This window comes from Orbicella franksi, chromosome 8 (genome assembly GCF_964199315.1).
Source record: "Orbicella franksi chromosome 8, jaOrbFran1.1, whole genome shotgun sequence".
NCBI classification, from domain to species: domain Eukaryota; kingdom Metazoa; phylum Cnidaria; class Anthozoa; order Scleractinia; family Merulinidae; genus Orbicella; species Orbicella franksi.
In genome coordinates this window covers 12,102,192-12,127,145 of record NC_138152.1, presented here as the reverse complement: position 1 = coordinate 12,127,145, position 24,954 = coordinate 12,102,192, and the positions used below count along the sequence as shown (strand labels likewise).

At 37.6% G+C, this 24,954-nt stretch overlaps 2 protein-coding genes across 3 annotated transcripts in view; both read left to right on the top strand.

Moving 5' to 3' along the window:
* The window catches only part of LOC145495357 (tetratricopeptide repeat protein 38-like), a 243,699-nt gene that overhangs the window by 184,365 nt on the left and 34,380 nt on the right, over nt 1-24,954 (top strand). The gene's annotated exons all lie outside the window — the stretch shown is intronic.
* On the top strand, nt 3,264-19,782 carry LOC145495306 (brain-specific homeobox protein homolog). Its single transcript, XM_081474900.1, has 3 exons — nt 3,264-3,631; nt 17,756-17,872; nt 19,046-19,782. The coding sequence occupies exons 1-3, from the start codon at nt 3,409-3,411 to the stop codon at nt 19,288-19,290; spliced, it is 585 nt and encodes a 194-aa protein (XP_081331026.1). The 5' UTR covers nt 3,264-3,408; the 3' UTR covers nt 19,291-19,782.

Below are 24,954 nucleotides of genomic sequence, written 5' to 3'. Positions count from 1 at the left end.
GCAAAATAATTAAATTTCGAAGACATGTATTTCATTCACTTAAAAGTACTTCGTGTATATAATTAATTTTCACCATGTGCGAAACCTTCAAATGGATTAAGCTTCTGGTGGTTGAATCGCAGAAGGATGATCTACAGATTCCTGTAAAAATTTCTTCGGGCAAATGATTGTGAGCGACGCGAGAGCTTTTCGAAGTACGTCAAAAATGCAAATATTTGACCATTCCCTCATCAAACTTCAATTTACGGGTTAGACGTATATTTTAGCATGCGCCACATGACCTTGACCAATGTTAAGTTGAAATAGACACAGAGCTGATAATTTCGAAATGCTCTTACCTCGTGTGCTGTAAAAGGCAGGTCCAAAGCCGATTTGACGTGTTTCTCTCACCATTCGTCGCACATAAAGCAGAAGTTTGCTTTTGTTTACACAACGTCCGATGTACATCGCCAACTGTCAACTTATTTAATGGTCGAATACCATGAATCTGTGACCGTCTTTCGACACATATGATCACCACTCCATCTAAGTCAAAAACGGCTAAGTCATTTGTAGATAGTTGCTTGCTTTGCACTACACCAAAATATTACGTTTTGATCGTCATGGTTTGATGGCTTGAATCCTTGCTTGCAGCGGTTCCTTGTTCGTCACGCAATGCTGTCATCCCATTTGAGGGGGTAGGAGTAGGACAATTTCTATCCTAATACATAAGGCTCCGTAAGGCTGGGAACCACTGGGAGCACACAATCGTGTTGAGTAGGAAGAGATTAAATTAAGAAATGAGAAGAATGAATAGTTTACCATTGCCCCTGTTGTTATCTTTCACTCGACCACCGCTACCTACATGCCCTGCGTAATACTGTAACGCTAAACTCATACCTAGGTCTTTTCGCGCTGTGCAATTATTTTTAGTTTACATGTAATACAGTGGGCTACCTCCGGGGAAATGGGTGGTGACCGCTTAATGGGGCTAGCCGCTTAAATAGAGGTTGGTGTACCTTGAATATTTAATTTTTCACTATCAGTTATAAATTTCTTGGTGAACATGGAGTCAATTCAAGACAATCATGATCGACGTGTATTTGAATTATCACTCGTCATGCACCTTCAATTTCAGACTCTTATCTGCCACCGCCCTTTCCAAAACAAAGTTTTTAAATTTTGGGTGGCCGCTTAATAGGGGTAAAGACAATAATGAAACCCTTATCGGAACGACCAAATGGTGGCCGCGGAGGTAACCGGTCAATAGGTGTTGTATTTACAATATTTTACTGACAATAATTTTGGACTGTATTGACAACAGTCCTCTGTTTCCTGTTACAAACATACCAATGCCTCGCCACAAGGCAAACAAAATACGCCAAATAAAATGGCATGGCCAGGGCTATTTACTCACGTAATTACTAATTAAATTTAGTCTGTTTTTCTCACGAATTAGACATGTTGCGATTTTCTATTTTTATTTCAGCTAGTTCTTGCTTCATTGATCTATAATTTGTTTCATAGCGATTTTTTTAAAATTCTAGTGAGTACAGGCACTAGCTTTATCAGCTGTTGTCTGAAACATCAAAACGAACAACAAACGTGATTTGGACCTAGGCCACGTACACTATAGAATACGATTATATAAATATACACATGTTATTATACATATGAATAAACGGATGAACAATGATTAAATTGTTTCATTTATCCTGAGAGTGCTCTATACAAAATAGATCAAAATGTGCAGCATATGCCGTGACAGCATTGCGTGACGAATAAATAACGGCTGTAAGATTGCGACTGCGCCGACACGCTTATCAGCAATGGTCAGCAATCGATCAAACGTATTATTTTGGCGCAGTGCAAAGCAAGCAACTATCTACAAATGACTCAACCGTTTTTGACTTAGATGCAATGATGTCCATATGCGCAGAAAGATGGTCACAGATTCATGATATTCGACCAATAATAGGTTGACAGTTGGCGATGTACATCGGACGTTAACCTTGTGTAAACAAAAGCAAACTTCTGCTTTATGTGCGACGAATGGTGAGAGATCGACTAGAAACACGTCAAATCGGCTTTGGACCTGCCTTTTGCAACAAATAAGGTTAGAACATTTCGAAATTATCAGCCCTGTGTCTATTTCAACTTATTATAGGTCAAGTCATGTGGCGCATGCTAAAATATACGTCTAACCTGTAAATTGAAATTTGACGACGGATGGTCAAATATGTGCATTTTTGACGTACATCGAAAAGCTCTCGCGTCGCTCACAATCATTTGCCCGAAGAAATTTTTACAGGAATCTGTAGATCATCCTTCTGCGATTCAACCACCAGAAGCTTAATCCATTTGAAGGTTTCGCACATGGTGAAAATTAATTATATACACGAAGTACTTTTAAGTGAATGAGATACATGTCTTCGAAATTTAATTATTTTGCACCCAAAAAGACAACGCAACATTCCCTAAAACCAACCCAGTACACATTTAAACATTGCACAAAAATATTTGAGTGTTTTAAAGACGGAAGAATGATGCGGTTTTGCATGCGAGGCTCTCAAACTTGTTTAATAAAATGGTGCGTCAAATGACGATTTTAACGGAATTTGGTAATTTGCATATTTCTTTGAAATAAAAGGATATTTTGCCAAGAAAACTATCCAGTAGTTTTTGTCATGCTCTAGCCTATCTACCATAAGAATATGAGCGAAATCGAATTTTCGACCCTTGCCGCGAAATTAAGAATTTGTCTGATTTTTACAGGCAGGCACTCTTAAGACATTTTACAATCCAAGTCTTTTGAACCTCATCGAATACCTCTCCTTTTTTCTTCTTTTTTCCCCTACCTTTTTTTAAAAAAAAATAATGATAATAATAATAATAATAATAATAATAATAATAATAATAACCCCTTTTTGGTTACTCTTTTTGTTTAATTTATCTGTTACATAAAGGTTCTTCAGTTTGCTATGAAATATCTAGTCATGTTAACTTACAGCTCCCGCGATCAGTGGTACCTTGCAAGTAGCACTATTCCGTTTTCTTTTCATTTCTGAGGAGAAGCTTATCAACGCCAGAGGAAGAGGGAATTTAATCCTATCGTCCTTTCATCATGATAAAAAACACTATGCGAAAAAAAAAAATCGCCGTAGGTCAGAAAAGTTTCGTAAATTCTTGAAGCTTCCCTTTTTTGATGCCCTCAGTCCAGTGACTATATTGTTTTAGTGAAAACACATTTAAAAGCCTTTGAAACGGTGCAGTTGATACCGTTATTAATAACGTTCTAACGACGACATATGAATTCTATCTGATTATGACTGACAAGGTTAATTATCATAAATTCCAGAGCCTTTCTTCCTATAGCCGGCGCCATTTTACACGCCCAACTGAGTAACATGACTCCTTACAGGAATCATAATGGCGACAAGAGGTATCGCATCTTCTACACCTGGCATCTCTTCATTTTCAGCCAGTGAAAATTTATTCTCCATCAAAAATATTCTGAATTTATCGGAAGAAACAGTGGAAGAGCAGAAATGGATTTCTAAAGATGGCGCACAAATTAACATGGTCGATGCACCATGTTCAACGCCACCATTGCTCGCCGCTCCTCGTGCGATGTTCCCTCCAGGATACCACCGTCCACTTTTGTCATCTTGTTTGCCAGTTGGGATTTTTTTACCTCCACCTTCTCGACCAGTTGCTCAGATAATTCCATTTAATTTTCCGGACCAGTTATGTTCCTCTGGTAAGTAGGCAAAAGGATCGGTCATGGCTGCTCACAGGTTAACAGCAATTGACATATTTTTGGCTCCTGTTGTTAAAGTGGTTTTGCGTCGTATAAACCAGTTAGTGAAAACCAGATTAATTAAATCAATTCCATTGTGGATTGGATTTAAACAGCTTCGGGACAGTAACTCATGATCAGGCTATGTTATTACCGAAAGATATTGAGGGGCGACGACCATTGTTTTATACCGGCAAAAAAAAATCTCTCGACGAGTCTGTTTGGTTTTCCTTTAACTTTCAAGACGAATATAGATATCGTTAATCAAGTATATGAACTCCTTTAAGAAATCTTTCTTTTTAATTTATTGCTAATATGTTTAGTTCACGTGTAGGGAACGAAAACTTTGGATTTTTTTTTTAAAGATTTGTACAAAAATATTCGTGGCATTATTTGGAAGAGTATCATGTACATTAATGGGTAAGATTTTATGTTCACTAAATTGTAGAAAGTACGAGATTTTTTTGACAAAATTTCATTTTAACAAATTTTACGCCTTCTTGTTTAAACTGTTGTATAATTAAGTGTTATTTTGAGTGAATCTCGATCCATGGCAAGCTGTCTTGTGATGCTTGTGGTCTTGGATTTGGACAAAAGCATCATTTCTTCTGTTTTTGTCGCAGATTTCTAAGATCTTAAAACTCCAAGTCATTTTTGGTCTAAATTCCTTCTTCTTATGCTATTCTCAGCTGATATCTTCTGAATAAATATGACGGACCTCGGGATAAAACATTAGAAAATCCCTTCAATGTGTAACATTGTTTACGTCCAAATCTTGATAGATGCAACATCGTTATTTTGCCCTCGAAATTGACCGTGCTTCTGGCTCCTAGTGAGTAGTAACAGCGTACCCTTGAACTCGTAAAATGCGATTACTTTTTAGAATGTTTCCTTTCTTTCTATTTTAAAGTAAGTAATACCAAGTTTGATCTAAATAACAACTGAGACGTGCTCGAGATATTTTAACACCTAGTTATCTTCACACCTTTAAATATGACATCAGTTTACACACTGATTGTGTTAAGCCATACAGTGGCAACTTCCCCGCTTCAGCCTACGCATGTATTCATTCTATTCATTAAAAATTTCGTTTAATTAAGACCATTCAAGAATAGAATCTCACGCAGCATGGAAAAACAAAGTGATTTTGATTGCTTACATTGACTACCTCTGGCGAAAATAGCTCCTATATTATCGGTTTAAATCACTGCATTTGGAAAGCTAAACCAACTCAGACATATTTTGGTTTATGCAACAAGTCTGCCATCCAGATGGAAGTGGAATTTCTGTCAGCTCGACAAAGAAGGAAGTTGTTCCAAGTTTTTATCGATATATTTGTGGCGGCTTCTGGGAACTCACTGAACACATTACTAGTTCACTGAATCAAAGCATTACTGAGAATAGTTTGAATCGATTTGATGAATACCATACATGAAATAAATAAGTCACCCTGGGAAATGCATCTTCTCCAATACATGCTAAAAATATACCGCGTATTTAATGTGCATACAAACAGTAAATCAAAAGAATAGACCATTTTACAGTTGTCTGCTCAGTGACCTGGCCTTTGTATGGCAGCGAGGCTAGAGTTGACCTTGTTTTGATACAGACCTCACTGCTTTTGTTGTGTAAAACAAGTTGTTCTGATGCTAACTAGGTGCATTTACATGACAAAAGCAGTGAGGTCTGTATCAAAACAAGGTCAACTCTAGCCTCGCTGCCATACAAAGGCCAGGTCACTGAGCAGACAACTGTAAAATGGTCTATTCTTGTGAACAGAATCTCTTAAGCATGAAACCAGTGGCACAATCAGAACCACAGGTTTTTGATCTTGTTTGCCAGCCTTTTATTGTAACAGAAATTGATTTTATAGTCTGATGATTGCCCCACTGCAATACCCTGATAAAACAAACAGTCGATCCACAAAGACATTTTTTCAAGTCTTTGCCAGCGAGCACTAGAAAATTTATCGGTGTACATCGAACCGAGAAATTCTGTAGAAAATCGAATTAAACATTACGCAGAAAGGCATTTAATCGCATTAACACTTTGTTTTCTCTTGATAAGTTACATTTTCGTACTTTAGTATGCGGTCAGGACGAATACTTGGAAACGTAAATATCTCGGGAAGATTGCCAGATTATTCGATGTGTAAGGCGCGGCTGCCCAGTTGTTATATTTTGCTGGAGACTGGGCCCAACCTGGTCGGTATAACGTAATGTCTTTCTTTTTCCATCCAGGGGTGTAAATGAGTCCTGGAATATGGTGAACTTGGGGAAAATATAACAAAATACCAGAGTTAATCAGCCATGAACTGAGTCTTTATTCATTATAATATACGCCCCACAGCAATGTTTCTCGTGACGTCTCGAGTACATCACGATCATTGCAAATTGTAATGCGGCATCAGGGTTGGCAGATTGCGTGGATGACAAGAGAACTATATGAAATTTGAGGGTTCTTCAATTGATATAAACCATCAGCAGGAAAATTTATAATTTGAGAAACTTACCTGTCAAAAAGCTCCTCGATTATGATTGATTACACGTGGAAAATCGCCAAAAGGGTATGTAACTGTATTTTGACAAGGTTTTAAATGCTAAGGTGTAAGACATTCCACCAAGCATTAAAAATGCCACTTATTGTTTGTAAATATCTGCATTAGTTTCGAAAATTTTTAAGTTTAATTAATGTGTAAAATATGCGTCATGCCTTCAAGCCAATATTACATGAAGAATGTAAATAGAATATATCTTGTTTAATTTGCAGCAGAGACCATTGAAACTTGGTAGGCTAATAGTTCTTACGGCTATCTAAAATTATGTTCCTAGAGCAACTCAATTTTTTACAGTCCCTGCCAGCCTGATTTTAGTATTTTAGTGATTTTCAATTCTAAAAGCGTTACAAAAAGCCACAAATTTAACCAAAAAGATTTATATGCTTGCTTAATCATGCACATGAGGCACCAATGGCAAATCCATCAAGATGGAACGCCGAAGGCGGCCAGCAAACGCATCAACGGCAGTTTTCACAACGTGACGAAACTGTTCTTGCAAAGCACCCTGGGACAGTTTATGCTGTTCGCGAGTTGTCCACGCGAGTTCTCAGGAGGTCCTCACAGTGTTACTTGGAATCTGTTTAAAAGATCAAGTTTTATCGTAATATTCTCAGACCATTCACACATAACATACCTCCCAACTACTTATGAACCGGAACAATTTCGAAACCACAAATATACATTCTCGCCATAACAACCATCTCCAATCCCAGGAGCCATAATCGGGGACGGAGACCGTAAGTCTCGGGATTCGCGCGCACCTATGATATGGGACAATTTTTCTATTTTTAGAACAAATTGCGCCATCCTGACGTCATATATCCGCGCGGATTCACGCACATGTCGGGGGCTGTCGCGTGGATGTTGTCACGTTGCGTGATCAAATGGTGAGAGTTGAGAGATTCTGTTGCGTATTTTTCACAGCGATGGCAGGGAATAAGGCAGGGAATACGAACCAGGGCGCTTATAGTAGTTTTATGCTCTGAGCTAACGGAAAAGGTGGGTTTTTTAGGGTCGAAAACAAGACTTCAATCTCGCGCGGGGAATGAATAATAAGATCTGCTCACGCTAGTTGTAAGCTTACGCGTATGTTTTTGCGTTTGTTCTGACTTAAGAATATAGCAAGAAAACTCTCTACTCTGGTATCGAGTTAATTTGTGAGTTTCTCAGACAATGGTTCATCATAACCAAAACCTGTTTTGACGGTTTCTTATTGTTTCTGCTTGTTTGGTGAGTTTGCAAAAGTTTTTGAAAGGAATGTCTGACGCGTACAATTAGCTCATTTGCATAGTGCAGCTCGTGCACTTTCAAGTCCTAGTCGGTGTTTTCAATTGTCAACAAATCTTGACAAAGATTTCTTTCGTTATCTTTTGTGCTGAGATGCTGTAACAAATTTCACGAACGCAAAAAAGGCTACTAACATCATGTGTGTTTCTTCAACATAAGCATAGTGAAGTTTTACACTGCGAAATGAAAATAGACAAGGAGTTTTGATAGCTCGATCAACAAACTCGAAATCGTTATTCCAAGTTGATTAAAGAAAGCGTCATCGTAACTTTGCCGATTATTTCTGCTTTATTCACATATTTTCAGCTTAGCTTTTAATATGTTCTCAAACATTTATCAATCTTAAACATATTTAAAAACTAAAGCGTTATTGTTTGATTTCGATGTACGCTTTCACACGAAAGTGCGGCGGAAGTACAATTTGTCATGTTTACTGACTGTACTGAAAACACGCATCGGCGGGCGCTCTCTTTCATTGACAACAGATAATTTACTGGATTTTTACACGAATAAAACTGAGCAGTATCTACGGACGTAGAGTTATTGGGCCTTGATGAAACATCAAGCGTTGCTTAAAATTCAAGCGAAACTCAAACTAGCAATTATCCTGTTTTACTTTTCGGTCGCGATAGACTGACAAATTCCTTGCAAGCGTGTGGCAATAGGAGCTAGGAAACTATGAAGCGCTGAAGCTCTGCTATATCTAAATATATCCAGCTAGTTTTTTGCTGTGTAATGGAAAAGCTGTTAATCTTCAACATATGTGAAATTTAAAGTGGAGTAATGCACAGCTCATGTAAAAGAAGCATTCGTCGGAACACAACTTGGTCAGCGATATATATAAGCTTACAGCGGAACATACCTAAATTCGACACTGTCTTACTTCACTCAAACTAGAAAAAAAGGTAAGTACGAAAGTACTTAAGCAAAATTCCAACAGACGTGAACGCGTTGAGTTGTGGGCCAAAAACATGAAAATGTTCGGGAATTTCGGACACCATTTCCCCCGCGCGACATCCGCAAAAATCCTCGCAGCATGTACGCGCGTGTGCTGCAGGCGATGGCGCAATTTGTTCTAAAAATAGAATTATTGTCCCATATCATGGGGACAACCCCAATACTAGAAATGGCGCGCGCTTACGGTCTCCGTCCCCGATTATGGCTCCTGCCAATCCCCGATATACATGTACTCATTCAAGAAATTTCCTTCTGAACAACTGGCTAAATTTTAGTACAATCTTCTCACATTTCCTAAAACTAAGCCCAAAGATTATTTTGGTGTATTTGTGATCGTAGAAAATATTTACTCTTGGATAAACTCGTGGATACCCGAAGCGTAGAAACGTGTTTTGGGGGGGGGGGGGGGGGGACTCCGATATGCAAATGTGTCACTCACTCACTCATGTGTAGACACTGTTCGCAATTAGTCGGGCCGAAGGAGAGCGCCCAAGTCCGACGCCATGTTGGAATAGTAACCGAGCCCGACGCCATATTGGAACAGTAACCGAGCAGTCAGTGCTAGCCTCGCTATCGTGTTTGCGTGGTTACTACTCAATGCGCGCATCGAGCCCGCCCGAATGATGATTTTGTGGCTTGTACACGACCATTAATTTTAGGTCTTTCGCTAAATTGATGTGGAGTTGGCTTCGAATGTTCCAATTAGTACTATGGCCAACTTGAGGGCTGAATTTCATTAGCATTTGGCTCGTCCAGGCGTTAAAAATGACCAGGAGATGTGCATTTGTTTGCTGGAAAGTGACCTGAAAGTGAGTAAATCTTATGCTAATGTGGTAACCTTTGATGAGAATGTGTCTTATTCGTCGACCGTAATGAACTTATATGAGCGAAACGAACAATATTTAATGAACGAAACAGCTATTGAAAACAGGGCAAACATCGGCACCATTATATAATGCTATAATTTCATTTTTATAATTTAGTAACATCTGAGCCTGAGGTCAGCCGAAGTATTGTTTTAAATATAAGCTAAGTTTACGACGTTGTGTCAGCCTTGCAGTAATCTTTGACTTATTATCGTTTTACTTTTCAAGTTTGGCTCATTAGATCTCCTGGGAGATCCAACGTTCAATCAAGCAGGACCTTCGTTCACAGCTTTGCAGTTTATAGCACTTAAGTTTTCCATGTTGAGTTCTCCACGTTCAACCGACATCGATTTAAGTTTACATTAAAGTTGTGTTCTCTATACTTGTCTTAGATATTTTGGTACATTGATCTGAACTCTGAGTGGGATGTGAAATGCACATAAACGCGGAAAAAAAATTCCTAAATACTTGATTTTGATAAGCTTAAATGATTTTTACCCTGTCTTTTGTTTACACTTTTGCTTCCTGATTGAAAAGATGACAAAGGGAAAGAAACCCCCTTTGAGCTTGTTGGAACACATATTTATGGGTCGACAAATTTTTTGGATCAACACTGAAAATGTTTGCAAAAGAGGCTACTTATTTTGATGTATTTTACATGCAATGTATATAGAGACAAGCGGTCCCACATTGGAAAAGAAGTGCTGTCTCATAAGAAACCTTACCTATAGCCTTGAGTGAAATGCACAAAATCAGGTCTGTAAGCTCGTACGACTTGAATACATGCAAATTTTCCCAGCAGGCAGACAAAGAGTACTCTATGAATTTTTTGGCAGGAGTGCCCTCTGTGACCCAAGAACCCTTAACCTTTACCACTCCATGTTCAGCTACAATTTTGCCACCCTAGCTATTCTGGACGTATGTGTTTGTAACATGTGTGCAACAAAAGCCAACAAAAAAGCCTACGTTTCTGAGATAAGTGCGACCTTGCGGGGCAGGAACCTGGCTTGTTTTAACAGCCTTTAATAATAGACCAATAATTGCAAGTTCACCAACATGTTTCATCTCTAGATTACTTAATCCACGAGTTTGGCCATGGGTCTCCTTTGATTTATGTTATTTTCAGATTGGAATGTGGGTATTGTAATGGAGGCCTCTGGTGTTCCCTTCTCCTACAGATTGGTCACCAAGTCAATGACACATTGCCCATTCTTTGCTGCTCGGCTTGTAAATGCCCACTGATTTTGTCATCTCCTATTTTCCTTTTTTGGAAATTGCAGTTACTAGTAAAAAAAATAATTTCATCATTAAAATTGTTTGAATATTTGAAACGGTTTGAATTGTTATTGCAAACCGTATACGTATGGCACTGCTATTGAATTGACTCTCATCTTTTACCATCGGAGTGTAATAATTTTTTTACCGTGTTTTCAACGTTTCGGTTATGTAGAGTAGTGCGTAAGGTAGTATTCTTCCCAACTGTGCCATTTTGAAAAGCACAGCAAAAACTAGTTAACTTACTGTTTTTATAAAGCTTTAGAATGATTGTATTAGGTGAAGGAAAATAAATCCACATTATCGCATGAGAAGTTAAGTGCCTTAACTAAATTTAGTTCCTTATTTTTTCCTTATTATTCTTTATTTAGCTCTTTATATCGCCATCACATTTATTTTTTATCTATAGTGTAAACAAAGTATTCAACCCCTGTCTGTTCCTCTTTATTTTACTGCCCCAACTTAAACAGTTTCTATGCCCTTACAATTTCTCCTGTAAAATGAAACATTTTGTTACGTATCGTTTACGTTTTATCGTAAAAGCATCAAAAGTTGTCTTCAAAACAGGAATTTGTCATAACAAAAGAGAAACAAAACGCTTAGATAACTTGAAATAACGTTATTTATTATATACCTTGGTTACTACACGCGCTGTGATTGGTAAATATTAAAGCCGTTTTTGTTGCAAGAATGTTTCGTGATTTATCGTCAAGTGTTCTTAGTTTTTATAACAAGTAAGAGTTTAAAAAATTCTTTTACTTTAAATTGAGTATTAAAACGTGCTAATGACTTTGAAACGACGATTTTCAGTGGCGGATCCAGACTTTGAGCTAAGGGGAGGGCCCGGTTTAGTTTTACTTGCCCTGCCGACTTTTCTTTTTTCGGTCATTTCTTCTTTTCTCACCCAAAATAAGGGGGGCCCGGGGCCCCCGGGCGCCTCCCCTAGATCCGCCACTGATTTTAAATTGATTCCTTCCCCTTTCGACGTCAGAAATATGAAACCGTTCCGCGTGAATAGAAATCGTTCCCGAGCCCGTCAGACACAGTATACTGACATATAATAAATATCTTACTAACTTTGTCTTCGTTCAATAAAACAATTATTCAGCTCGCGCTTGTTGGATATGGGATGATTATAGCCCACTTGAGGCTGCGCGCCTCGCTGGCTATCTACCATCTCTTATCCAACGTGCGCTCGTAGAATAATTATTAGTTATATATATGGCACTCGAAAGCAAAAAATACACGGCTCATGACCTTTTTCCATGGAAACGGTCCGTATGGCGAGAAAGAAGCAATCAGCACACCCGGATTTACATCAAGGTTACCTTGCCATATAATAAATTCAAATATTCTTGGTTATAATTACGTTAATTATATCCAATATTCTTTTGTAGTTTGCGCATAAATAAGACGTTTCTTAATTAATATTCTTAATCTTTTCATTTATCTATAGCCAATATACAACATATTCTCGTAATTTGCAAAAACGAAAAGGGAAAGTCCCATTTAAAGTGTCTACCCTTATTAAAATGAAGTTTTAATGCCCCGAATCACTTTTATCCTAGCCACATAACAGATTCGTGGAAAGAAAGAAAAAGTAATTAATTTTAACAGTCAAGTTACAAGTCGGCGACACGAGAGTGGCATTTCCTTGATCATCAAGAATTCAAATCGTTTTGGTTCCTTCCTTTGCAAATGTCAATGAAAACGAATTTCTCATTAATACCAAAGCCAGGCAAAATTTTTTTTTTATTCGATGATATGACATGTGTATTGTTTAAATAGATAATAACGGATATAACATGAAACCTTTCAAGGCTTAGGTCCAAAGAAGCTTATATGTATAAATATAGTTTAGAGGTTCTGGGGTTAAATAGCTGATATGCAAACCAGATCAGACATAAAGGTCACTGCCGGGCCAGGATTTGATAACGTAAATCAGCCATTAATAATGACTCATTTTCATATCCCAGCATAACAAACGACCAATTCCAAGTTGATTTAAGATTAAAGAGAGCCAATCACGCGTGTTGTCAAATGTAATCGACAAAATTGATATTTTCCTTTGGTTTCGCAGAGAGTAAAATATATACAGTACACTGTCTCTGATCATGATAGGAGATAACTTAGCAGTTAAATCACAGCTTGATTGATCTGTAATATAACCGCGCCCGGATGTTTTCACTTGTTCATGCTATATTCCACACCAAAAAGAAGATGGTGTTTCTATGTTTTCCATGCACTTTTGAGGCCTAGAAAAGCTGCCGAACCGACTTGCGTTCCGCTCGGCCGTCCACTAGCAGTATTTTTAAAACGTAAACCGTGGATTATTGTCTTAAACAGAACTTATGTTTGGTAAAATAACAGACAACGAAACGGTGTCCCTTATTACCTTAGGTTTTGTTGCTCTATTTTTAAACATTGATTATATAACGAAACTGACTGTACCTTAAACTATTATTGGTTTGGTTAGTTTCGCTTCTATCCCGACCAGACCGGCTGACAAAACTGCTGGAAATTAATATTAAAATTTTCTTTTTTTTTACTGTTAATGTTATATCTGATTAATACGAGTTTGATATTTAGCAGACCTTTCCAGATCGATTGTGAATTCTAGCCGTCAGTTGAACTAGTCTTGTATGGTTCTTGTCCAATTCGGTTACAACATGCCCTGTGTTCGATTTTTTTTTTTAGATCAGTGCTAATTAACTCGAATCAGGGCACATGTCATTAATTACAAGGTGACTTGTCCTGGAATATAACTTTCAACGCAAAATTCAAAATGAACAAATATTCAATCCGAATGTATAAAATAAATATTTCCTCAAAATTTATCAAATCTTCAGTAAAAACTACAAATATGGCACACAGAAAAGAACAAAAGGGAAAGAGAAGTGCAAATTCCTTTTTCGATGAATAGTCTCTTGTAGACCATAGCGGGTCACAAGTGGCAACAGATGCCATGAAGTGCAGTCTGGCCTACACTTATCTTATTACTGTCAACACACCATTTCTATCCGTTAGACGAGTCAAATTTCAGTGGCTCAAAGTGGTTCAAAGGCCATTTAAGTCAGACAGTTGAAGTATCTTGATAATTCAACAACCCCAGAAAAAGCTTTCAGATGAACAAGCATATTTTTTTTCTTAAAAAAAAAAGAAAAGTAAGATTAATCTCCCGACACATCAGTAAACACGGATAAAATTTGCAAAATGAAGACTGGATCCACTGAATCACTCTGAACTGTTACCTTGACGCCAGATCCTAAAGCATGGCATTAGACCAAAGAAAGAAAAAAATTCAAGGTTAGTAGTGAGAACTATATATATTTACATGTGAATTTCTGTTACGTTTTTCTGCATTACTTTTAATTAGCTTTGAACTTTTATTTACAAAATTAAGACAAAACTTCCAAGTAAACCGTAAGAAAAAAGCCCTAAGGCAGCAGGAATTCCTCGTTTATGGGGTGTAAGGGGTTTGTATTATCGAGAAAGTTTATGATTGCTGTAAGATATAATGCGAGAAATAACTTTCCAAATATTTTGCGAAGCAGTTACATTATATTGTAAGATACGGACAAACAATTCCACAATAAGACAACTCAGTGCCGCTACATGCATCTGAAAATAATTCGAAAACAGCGACAATAAGCTTAGTAAGGTACCAATCGACAACCCTATACTCACACTGACACTCAGTCGTTTCATGAAAGTTCTTGCCAAGAGGACTTTGCTTAACTACAGTGGAACCTCTATTTAACGAAGGACCACACGACTGGCGAAAGATGTCCGCTATAATGAGGCTTCGTCGTATTGAGGTTCTCAGTTTCCATATATTTCACTATTTAATCACTGAGGCGAAAAATGTCGTTCGTTATACCGAGTACTTCGTTATAAAGAGGTTCGTTAAAGTGAGGTTCCACTGTACTCTAAATTGTCCTTTAGGTTACCAAGCAAATCTGCGAGGCTTCTTCAATTCATAATTGTATCTTCGTTTAGATACACTGTAATCTCTTTCAGACGGAGCTTAAATTAAAGAGCGGCTGAAGAGACCAGAACGTGAAATTACGAAACAGGCATTGTGCATGGTGGCTTATTTTTACAAGTTTCGTTAGCTTATTGAAAATACAATTTTGGTAGTGTAGGTTTAATCCACCCTGATGTCTTCTAATAGTAACCAAACTGGCTTACATATTCTCCATTCAGCTAGAACTCTAGATATGTCAAAAACTGAGATACTTTGTTGGCTGACGTTTTCCTATCCAATGCAAACACAAGTTCAATTTAATCGTTGCAGCAGGAAAGTAGAAGGTTTCTCTCTGTGACTTTTGCCAGTCACGTTTTGATCCATGTAGAATGTGTGAACTGATTACATGCTAAAACGAAAAGAGTCTTAATCACCACTGTGTTTCTAAGTGAGTGAACTCCCAATATTACCAAAGCACAACAAACGAGTGGTCATCAGTTTTCTTCGGGTAACAGCGGAGTGCAAAAAAAAAAAACACACAGCTTTTTTTCAGGTTATCCTTGTTCTATGTCTAATTAATCATGTTTAAACCACGCGAGAGTAATACTGCTGTCAAAAAAAGAAAGAAAAGTTGATACTGCTGTCAACTTCAGCGACCTTCGTTAAGTTTCACGTACGTAGCTTTCTTTGGTTCAAAGATAGCAATGATTTCATGTGTTAACTGCTTTAGGAATCGTTTATTTTCCTAGCCTCCATATTCTAACGTTGGCTTGAATAGCACATACACCAGCATGAATCCATTTTAACGAAGCGATTAAATTGGAGTAAAAAAACATGTAAATAATGAGAATATTAAATTTGGCCTGATTATGAAGAACCCTACCACTTTATTTAATTACAACCTGGACTGAATTCCTGAGGCACAAGAACTGATTCAGTGACATCATGAAGCATTCAAAGAGTTAGCATTTTTTTGTTTTACTCTCCTCTCCGACCCATATAAATGGATGGATGACCTTGTTTCTGCAGGGTAAGTTCCTCTTAGTAACATAGATTTTTTTAGCAAGACAATTATAACAGCAATTAATGAATATAAAGGACTGATGTAAACTAACATACCTATTCACTGAAATAGAAACAGAAAAAGACAAACAAAACACTTTGATTATCAGGGATGCCGTGTGTTTCACGCAAACCTGAAAGAACGTAGCCTGGTTTGAAAGACTTATATCATATATATAATTAGCTGTATCATCAAGAAAGATGAATTAAGATGATAGAGTCTGATTTATTTTCATGAACGCGGTTTTGAGCAGGATAATGGCTTTGGTAGAAAGCCTCTGATCTCTTAGGTTGGTCCAATTATGGTTACCCTCTAGTTGCCATATGAATTTGCAGCGATCTAAATCTTTCATGAACATCAGGGAAAAAATTAAGATTACTTTGGCCATGCTGTAAACAAAATGATTTTGCAATATGTCAAAACTGCCTTTGATCTTAAAAACTTCTAGGAAAGTTTGAATAATACAGAATTCCACTCTGAACATAGAATATACGATTTTTTCCCATTAAGCTCAAAGTTGGCAAATACTTAACTCTATTGCATGCATGGTCGTAGGTAGACTAAAATTGATTAATGCTTCTTTAATATGTATATTGTAGTTGTTTAACACGAGAACTTGACATAAATAAATAAATAAATAAATAAATAAATACATTTAGAATATTTACCCTAGTAATGGCCTCGATTCGCCTGTTACTAGCTACGGCTCTGAATTGATAATAAATGATGATATTAATAAATAGTATTTTTATGGGTCTATCCAAGCGTGATCTAGGCGCTTTAGGCGAATTGAGTCTGATATTCAACTGAAAATGCAGAAAAGTTGTCTCTCTTGAAGCCTTTTTCTCTACCATAACCAAGAGCAGGATAATCTTTCGGTAGCTCGTAATCATGTGACCACATTGCGTCAAAAGATCATCATGTACACAGTACCATTCATGATACAATCTAAGCCTTTAGTTTACTAATCGTGGGGCAAAATCAAAGCGAGGAATGTTCAGCGATGGTGACAGTTTCCGTAATTTGAGCATGCGGGGCAAAGAAGCTCTAAACAATATGAAAAACCGCTGTTAAGAATTTTCTAGTAATAAAACAAATTTTCTCTTGAAAATAAGGTACGGCACACGCAGGAATGGTGGATTTTAGCAACTAGTACACGTTATATGAGAAAGGAGGACAACATTACGTTGGCCGGGACCTTTGTGATTTTAGTTCATACGGAAGTTCTAGTAATTTGAAATTAACTGTACGCCACAACTTAATTTAGGCATAGCAAACTTTAATAATCGCTTGGTACAAACTTTCTTCAGATTCAGTTAAAACATTTTACAATCCAAGTCTTTTGGACACTGATCGAAAGTGGACTCAATCGATTTCCTCGTCTTTTTTCTTCTTTTTTCCTACGTTTTTCGTACGTTCTTCTTCTTTCCATTTCTCAAGAGATTATCAACGCCACAGGAAGCCGGAATTTAATCCCATCGTCCATTCATCATGATAAAAAACACTATGCTAAAACAACGCCGTAGGTCAGAAAAGTTTCCCAGATTCCTGAAACTTCCCGTTTTTGATGCCCTCAGGCCAGTCCCTTGACAATATTCTTTTAGTTGAAACACATTGAAAAACGGTGCAGTTGATACCGTTAGTTATTGATAACGTTCTAACGACGACATATGAATTCTATTTGATTATGAATGACAAGGTTAATTATCATAAAATCATAAATTCCAAAGCCTTTCTTCCTAAAGCCGGCGTCATGTTACACGCCCAACGGGGTAACAAGATTCCATGAGCGAGAACCATAATGGCGACAAGAGGTATTGCATCTTCCACACCTGGCATCTCTCCATTTTCAGCCATTGAAAATTCATTCTCGATCAAAAATATTCTAAATTTATCGGAAGGAACAGTGGAAGAGCAGAAATGGATTTCTAAGGATGGCGCACCAATTAACATGGTCGATGCACCGTGTTCAACGCCACCATTGCTTGTTCGTCGTTCCCTCCAGGGTACCACCGTCCACTTTTGTCATCTTGTTTGCCAGTTGGGATTTTTTCACTTGCACCTTCTCGACCAGTTGCTCAGATAATTCCATTTAATTTTCCGGCCCACATATATTCCCCTGGTAAGTAGGCATGAAGCATCGGTCATGAAGCTAATAAGCTAACAGCAATTGACATATTTTTTGGTTCCTGTAGTAAATGTGGTTTCGCATTGTATAAACCATTTAGAGAAAACCAGATTAATTAAATCATTCCATGGTGGATTTGATTTAAATAGGTTTGGGACAGTACTTCATGATCAGGCTATGTTATTACCGAAAGATATCGAGAGGCAACGGCCATTTAATTACTTTTTACCAGTAATAAATCAATCTCTCGACGAGTCTGTTTTCGTTTTCCTTTAACTTTCAAAATGAATATATAGATATCGTTAATAAAGCATGTCAACTCTCAGAAACCGTTTTTTCTTAATTTCTTGACGATATATTAAGTTCAGTTGTATAACGAACGAAAGCTTTGAATTTTTTTAAATATATGTACAAATATATTCGTTGCACTATTTGGAAGAGTGCCATGTACATGAATGGGTAAAATTCTATGTTCACTTAATATTTGAAAGTAGAAGATTGTTTTGACAAAATTCATTTTAACTAATTTCAAGCCTGCTTGTTTAAACTGTGGTATAATTAAGTGTTATTTTGATTGAATCTCGATCCATGGCTAGCTGTCTTGTGATGCTTGTGGTCTTGGATTTGGACAAAAGCATCATTTCTTCTGTTTTTGTCGGAGATTTCATAGATCTTAAAACTCCAAGTCATTTTTGGTCTAAATTCCTTCTTCTTAAACTACTTTCAGCTGACATCGTTTTGAATGAATGTTACGGACCTCGAGACAAAAAAAACAATTATAAGATGCCTTCGATGTTTAGAATTGTTTACGTCCAAATCTTAGTAGATGCAATATCGTTATCTTGCCCTCGAAATCTTCCTTGTGGGTAATAACAGCGTACCCTTGGTCTCGTAAAGTACAACTGCTTTTTAGAATGTGTACTTCTCTCTATTTTAATAGGAAAAACTAACTAGTTTGATTCAAGTTACAAGTGAAAAACGCTCCAGATATTTTAACACCTTTTTATCCTCACATCTCTGAACCTGACATCAGTTTATACACACTCAACGTGTACCGCCTTGCGTAGGCATCTTCCTTCACTTCAGTTCGTAATTGTATTTTTAACCTTGTGTGAACTAAAAATTAGTAAATTAATCATCTTGCTAAAAAAAAATTCTAACTTTTAGGCATGATTGTTCAGAAGAAACGAAGACGTCCAATGAAGAAAAAGAAACTACGTCACTTGTTTTCAGTTCATCAAATCCAAACAATGGAGAAAGAGTTTGCACAATGTCGTTATGTCTCGGAAGTTAGACGAACTGAGCTTGCATCAGACCTGAATCTAACAGAAATGCAAGTGAAAACCTGGTTTCAAAATCGACGAACAAAGTGGAAGAAAGAAACCCAAGAAAAATTCGAAGTCCAGTCATAATCGAAAATGCCACTCTTTTACGAAGGAAGTCGCGAGCAAGGTTTCTTTGGGTCAAACACAATGAGTTTTTACCATGGGGACTGCATCAAAAATTTTGCGTTACTTTGAACACCAGTCTTTCAGTGAGGTTCGTCAAACGATAGTTTTGCTAAATGTGTATAGATATAATAAATGAAGAGTATTTTACGGAAATCTAAATTCAGATACGAGCAAATATGGACTGCGGAAACAAAGTAGGGTTCTTTGTGAGCATTACTGATCTTCACGCCACGGTCGCCGTTTTAAACTTAATATTCCTGAAAATATGAATAGTTTGCTTCACTCTATCTACGATAATAATGATATAAACGAAGGAACGCGTTTGGTAGAGATGATTAAGAAGTCTTCGCATTCAAGCATGTCGTGTAATCATTGAATTCCGTTCGTACTCGTTTTTTTTTTTATCACAAAATCTACATACAACCACGTTAGAAATGCTGATTTTTTTTACTCCTCTACCCTTGAGCACGTCAGAGTCCTGTTCATACTGAATTATATGAGTAAGAAATTCAGTTTTCTTCGGTTGTATTTATGTTAATTATTTTTTAGAGTGATAATCTTCAACAGTATATTTAACGACGCTGTTCCAGCTGTATATACCGACATCTCGTTCTGCGGGTATAATCTGTTTCTTCATACTAGTATTACGATCTTCATCGGTTAGTTCGATGGGCTAATAACGCTTAAGGATAAATTATGTTGCGAATACATGTTGGAGGCCTTTTTTATTTCTTGTATCTCTGGCTAGCATCAGATACCTACTTGAAGTAGTAAACGGGGTGACTGTTGTATTTCAAGCTTGTCAAGATGACTGCAGTTTATGAAAATTCAACTTGAAAATGCAGTATGGAACTGACATCAAATTTGAATGTTCTTCGCTAATATTTTCGCTCTAAGAATGCCAATTTTAATCTTTGGTTATTAGAACTAGTTGGTAGTTTTTGATAATTTTGGATTGAAATAAATTTATCTTGACAGTAAAAAAGGTCTGTGTCACCTTTTTCTTCTGATGATTAAAAATTTTGCTTAATTAAAACCATTTAATAATAAAATCTCACACGGTATTGGAAAACAAATGTGATTTTTTAACGCTTCTACAGACTCCCTTTGGCGAAAACAACACCTATCTCAACAAATAAAATTCCTACGTTTGGAAAGGAAAACCAGGTAAACCATATTTTATTTTCATGCAGCAACTCCGCCATCCGGATGGAAGCGGACATTACTAGTTCACTAAATCAAATCATTTCTTAAAATAGTTTTAATCGATTTTAAGAACACCATACATGAAATAAATCACCCAAGGAAATACATCGTCCCAAATGCATGCTAAAAATATATCGGGCATTAAATTAATTTGCAAACAAAACTGGTAAATTAAAAGAATTCTTGTGAACAAATCCGCCGAAAGAAACCAGCGGCCAGCCATGCGAAAACAATTTTTTTCAGCGGCCTGTTTGCCATCCTCTGACAATGAAACAGAATTGACCGGTTAGAGTTTTATGATTGCCCCTTGCAATGTCCCGATAAAAGAAACGTCGGTTGATTGTTCTACGAAGACATTTTTTGCACCGCTTCCCAACGAACTTTAGAAAATCTATCGTTGTGTCATGAACGAGAATTAAAAATATAGCGGAGAGAGGCATTATATCTCATTAACACCTTGTTTTCTCTTAATAAGTTATATTTCCGCCCTGTAGTATGCGGTCATGCCGCAAACTTGGAAATCCAAATATCTCAGGAAGATTGGCAGATTACTCGATGTGTACAGAAGTAAGGCGCGGATTCCCATTTGTTATAGTGTTATATTAAATGCTACTGTGATCAAATTTTTACCCCTTGAGGTTTTAGGTGTATCACATACACTTTCCACGAAAGACTGAAAACGTCATTTATCGTTTGCAAATACCTGCATTAGTTCGGAGATATTTAAGCTTGATTGTTGCGTAAAATATGCAAATTTGCAAATATGCACTTTACCCGCTATCCGCACTCGATCTGCAGTCTTCGTTTTACACTGACCAAGTGTCATGCAGGGGGAATGGCACGACGTCTGTTTTCGAAATATTAATACAGAATGGAACAATACAACAATGAAACGTAAAACAAGAAAAAATTTTAACTTGGAAATTAGAAGTTACGTTTTATATAAAGAAACAAAAGAGGACTGATTTTGCGTTTCTATATTTTTTGACAATTATTCGCCGAAGGCGAAGTTAATATTGTCGAATAATCCGCGAGACGAAGTCGAAAGGATTATTCAACACTATTCGCTGAGCCTGAGGCGAATAATTGTTTTAGAGACGCAACAGAAACGCAATCATGATTCTTCGTTTGCATAAACGTATGCAGCCGTAGTTTTAATAAACTTACATCTAAACTTACATCGACTGTGAATCAATTTACTCATCGTGTTCGGCAGTAAAACAAACAAGCGAAACACTGCGAAAAATAAATTCATCCGGTACCTTTGTTTTATCGTTGTTGACTTCATTAAGAGCTGTCATCATCGTGTAAGAATGAGTAGTTTTAGTCTGAAGAAAAATTCATTTCGGTCAATCGATCTGTCCTGCTGGCCTCAACGTAACCACTGTGTTTACGATTCTTAAATGTCTTGAATACGAGTTCTTGAAAGGATGTTTGGTCCAAGGGTGACAGCAGTCATTTTGAAAATTCTTCATCCTTTCAAATATCCTGGACTTGGAGTGATGTCTTCCGAATAGATGAAAATCTCATTGAGCAACTGTCCGCCATGTTTAATTACCTGCCGAGATGGCAAAGGTGGCAAGCTTAGTAATCAAGCTCGGAAATATTATATTCGCTGCCTGGCGCGGTTAATATAACGTCATACATGTATAAGGAATCGCTCAACCAATGGGACCACTGGAAACTCTTTGTTCAGATCTGAAAATTTAGCCAAGTCTAAAAACGTGAAGGAAAAAGAAGATTTGTCTTTTCTTGGATCAGAAACTTAAAAATGATAAATTGTAAGCATGTAATTATTCAGCGTGTGGTTTCGCTATTTTTTCCAGTGAAATTTCAACAGACTATACCCAATAAGCGTAACCAAGACTACAGAAACTACGTACGCAATATATCAATGACTTTTCAAGAGACGATTCTGCAAGGAATGTGTCGGAAGAAAAGTCAACAACGCGCCAGGGGTAGCCTACGAATGCAGACGTATTTCCGGCTGTCGCTTGTCTCCGCCGAAAATAACGTCTGCAAGCCCGAGCCAGGAAACGATTTCTGTGACGTAGGAATTTTAAGCCAATCACAGTTTAGCTCCAGTAGCCCCAGAACTACTGCGCGAGGTATTCGCTGCGAGGAGCACTCGAGTTTCATTCTATCATAGAATCTGATTGGCCAAAGAGAAACAAAAGTCATTACGTCACAGAAATCGTTTCCTGGCTCGGGTTCGGAGACGTTATTTTCGGCGGAGACAAGCGACAGCCGAAAATACGTCTGCGTTCGCAGGCTACGCCAGGGGTGAATTTGTGCAGAAATTTTGCCTTTGCATGTACTCTCTCGTTTTCCCCCAAAGTAATAACCTGACTTGAGCCTGCGATCCAGTCGAAAACCAGTACCAAGTCATCTTCAAAAAACGCGCGACCGAGCACACGACCTCTTGACCTCGATGAGCTCTAAACCTGAGCCCGCGATATCGTTAAGTGATACTGTTCAGCCGATTCCTGGTTTGGATAGCAGTCAATTAGTCATAACATGGATGTCCAATATCAAAGATGTACCTACAGTCAAACCTGTATTACGCGGACCCAATATTAGACCGACGCCCTCTTTAAGCGGACAGTGGTGCAAGTCCTATTTTGTTTCTTTTCCCACTTGTTCACTGTAAAAAAATAACTGTAATCAACGGACACCTCTATTAAGCGAACGGGGACAGCTTAAACTTGACTTTTATGGTCATTTCTGCTGTTAGAAACTTGTATTAAACGGACACTGCAAAAATGATTCATGTTTTTTTGACCACGTTTTAATAGATCGGTCACTTAAGTTTGCCGACAAAGAGCTGTCACAGAAATGCGATATTTTATATATTATTCGGTTTTCTTTTTACAGAACGTTTGTTCTTGTTTGATTTTGTTTACCTTTACATAATTTGATCAATTTAGATGCTGTTGCTGTATACTCAAATCGCTTTACCTCATATACTTGCCACTGTTTATGGAAATACGGTATTAACGGACACTCTGTATTAAGCGCACACTAGCACGGGTCCCGAGGGTGTCCGCCTATTGCATTTTTGACTGTATTGTAATGGGGCTACTCTCTTATTTTTCAAAGTATTGGGCCTGGCGTACGGACGAATGGACCTACAGACCGACGGACCGTCACGTGACAAACAAAATTTTTGAGATCGATGGGTTATTAAATTTTCTTAGGTATGGGGCTCCCCTTGTTCGTTTTCCTTCAACGCGCACGAGCTCCGCTGATAATTCCGGCTTGATGCGTACAAAATTTAAATGTGTGGCCAAATTTGTCACTAGTATCATGACAAGACTTTGATTATTAAAACAGTTATTGATTACATGTGTGTCAATTTCTATTATAAAATAGGATGACCTACCCCCATGAGCACCTGAAATTGATCAACCCACCCCTTATCAATGACTCAAATATAGATGACTCACCCCCTCTCTGCTCCGCCCTCCCGCCCCACCCCTCCACCTAATTGTTTAGAGATATGAGTACCTTTGTGTTTATGTCAGGAGCCCTAGTTTATGTCCATTGTGTTCGTTTGTCCACTAAAGTGAGCCCCAGATGGTTACACTATTTTCCAGCTGTCATGTTGGTGCAACCTTACATACGGCAGCCGCGCCCGCAGTACGTGCGGCAATCAAAACTTAGTTGTCCTGCCGAAACGACACAATAAAAGTCATTTTCTGCGCAGCCAATACAAATAAAGAGGATCGCAGAGGGGGTTCTCTGACACGGTTCACGAACGGAAAAAGTAGAGGATCACGGATCATGGATGTAAAATTTCGTTTTCCCGAATCACGAAAATGAGCAAGTAAGATACTTTTTTTTTAATTGCTTGTTTTCAGTGTCACGCCATTCAAAATAGATCAAAATAAAAATCAAAACCGTTCAATAGATCAAGTCCAGAATCTGGGAAATGAAAGAAGGTAAATATGCAAAGACTCTTGCCTAGATTCTGGTCACAATAATTTTTCTTACGTAAGATATGCGGAGAAATTTTTTACCTAAATTTATAGAGATTTGTATGGAGACGCCATGCTGGTGCCCATCCGTATGGGCACCAACATGGCGGCCGGAAACCAACAGAAACATCCGCCACTGAGTCAAGTTGCTTCAAAGGCGTGAATTTATCCCTCGAGGGACTCTAAAACATTAAAATAATACCTTTTCTAAGACATTAACTGTTCAGATAGCCAAATTCCCCAAAATAAGTCAATTTTTTAACCATCATGACAGCTCTCTAGGCCGTCATGTATTATGTCGCGTCACGCAAAAGCTTAGAAATTCAAGCGTAGTGTACCACAAAACCAAGAACCCATTCGGAGCGAAAATTTGTATGAATAGTAGTTTTCAGCAGCCCATATACATCATTAAAGTAAAATCTCAGGACGATCAATAGTTTTG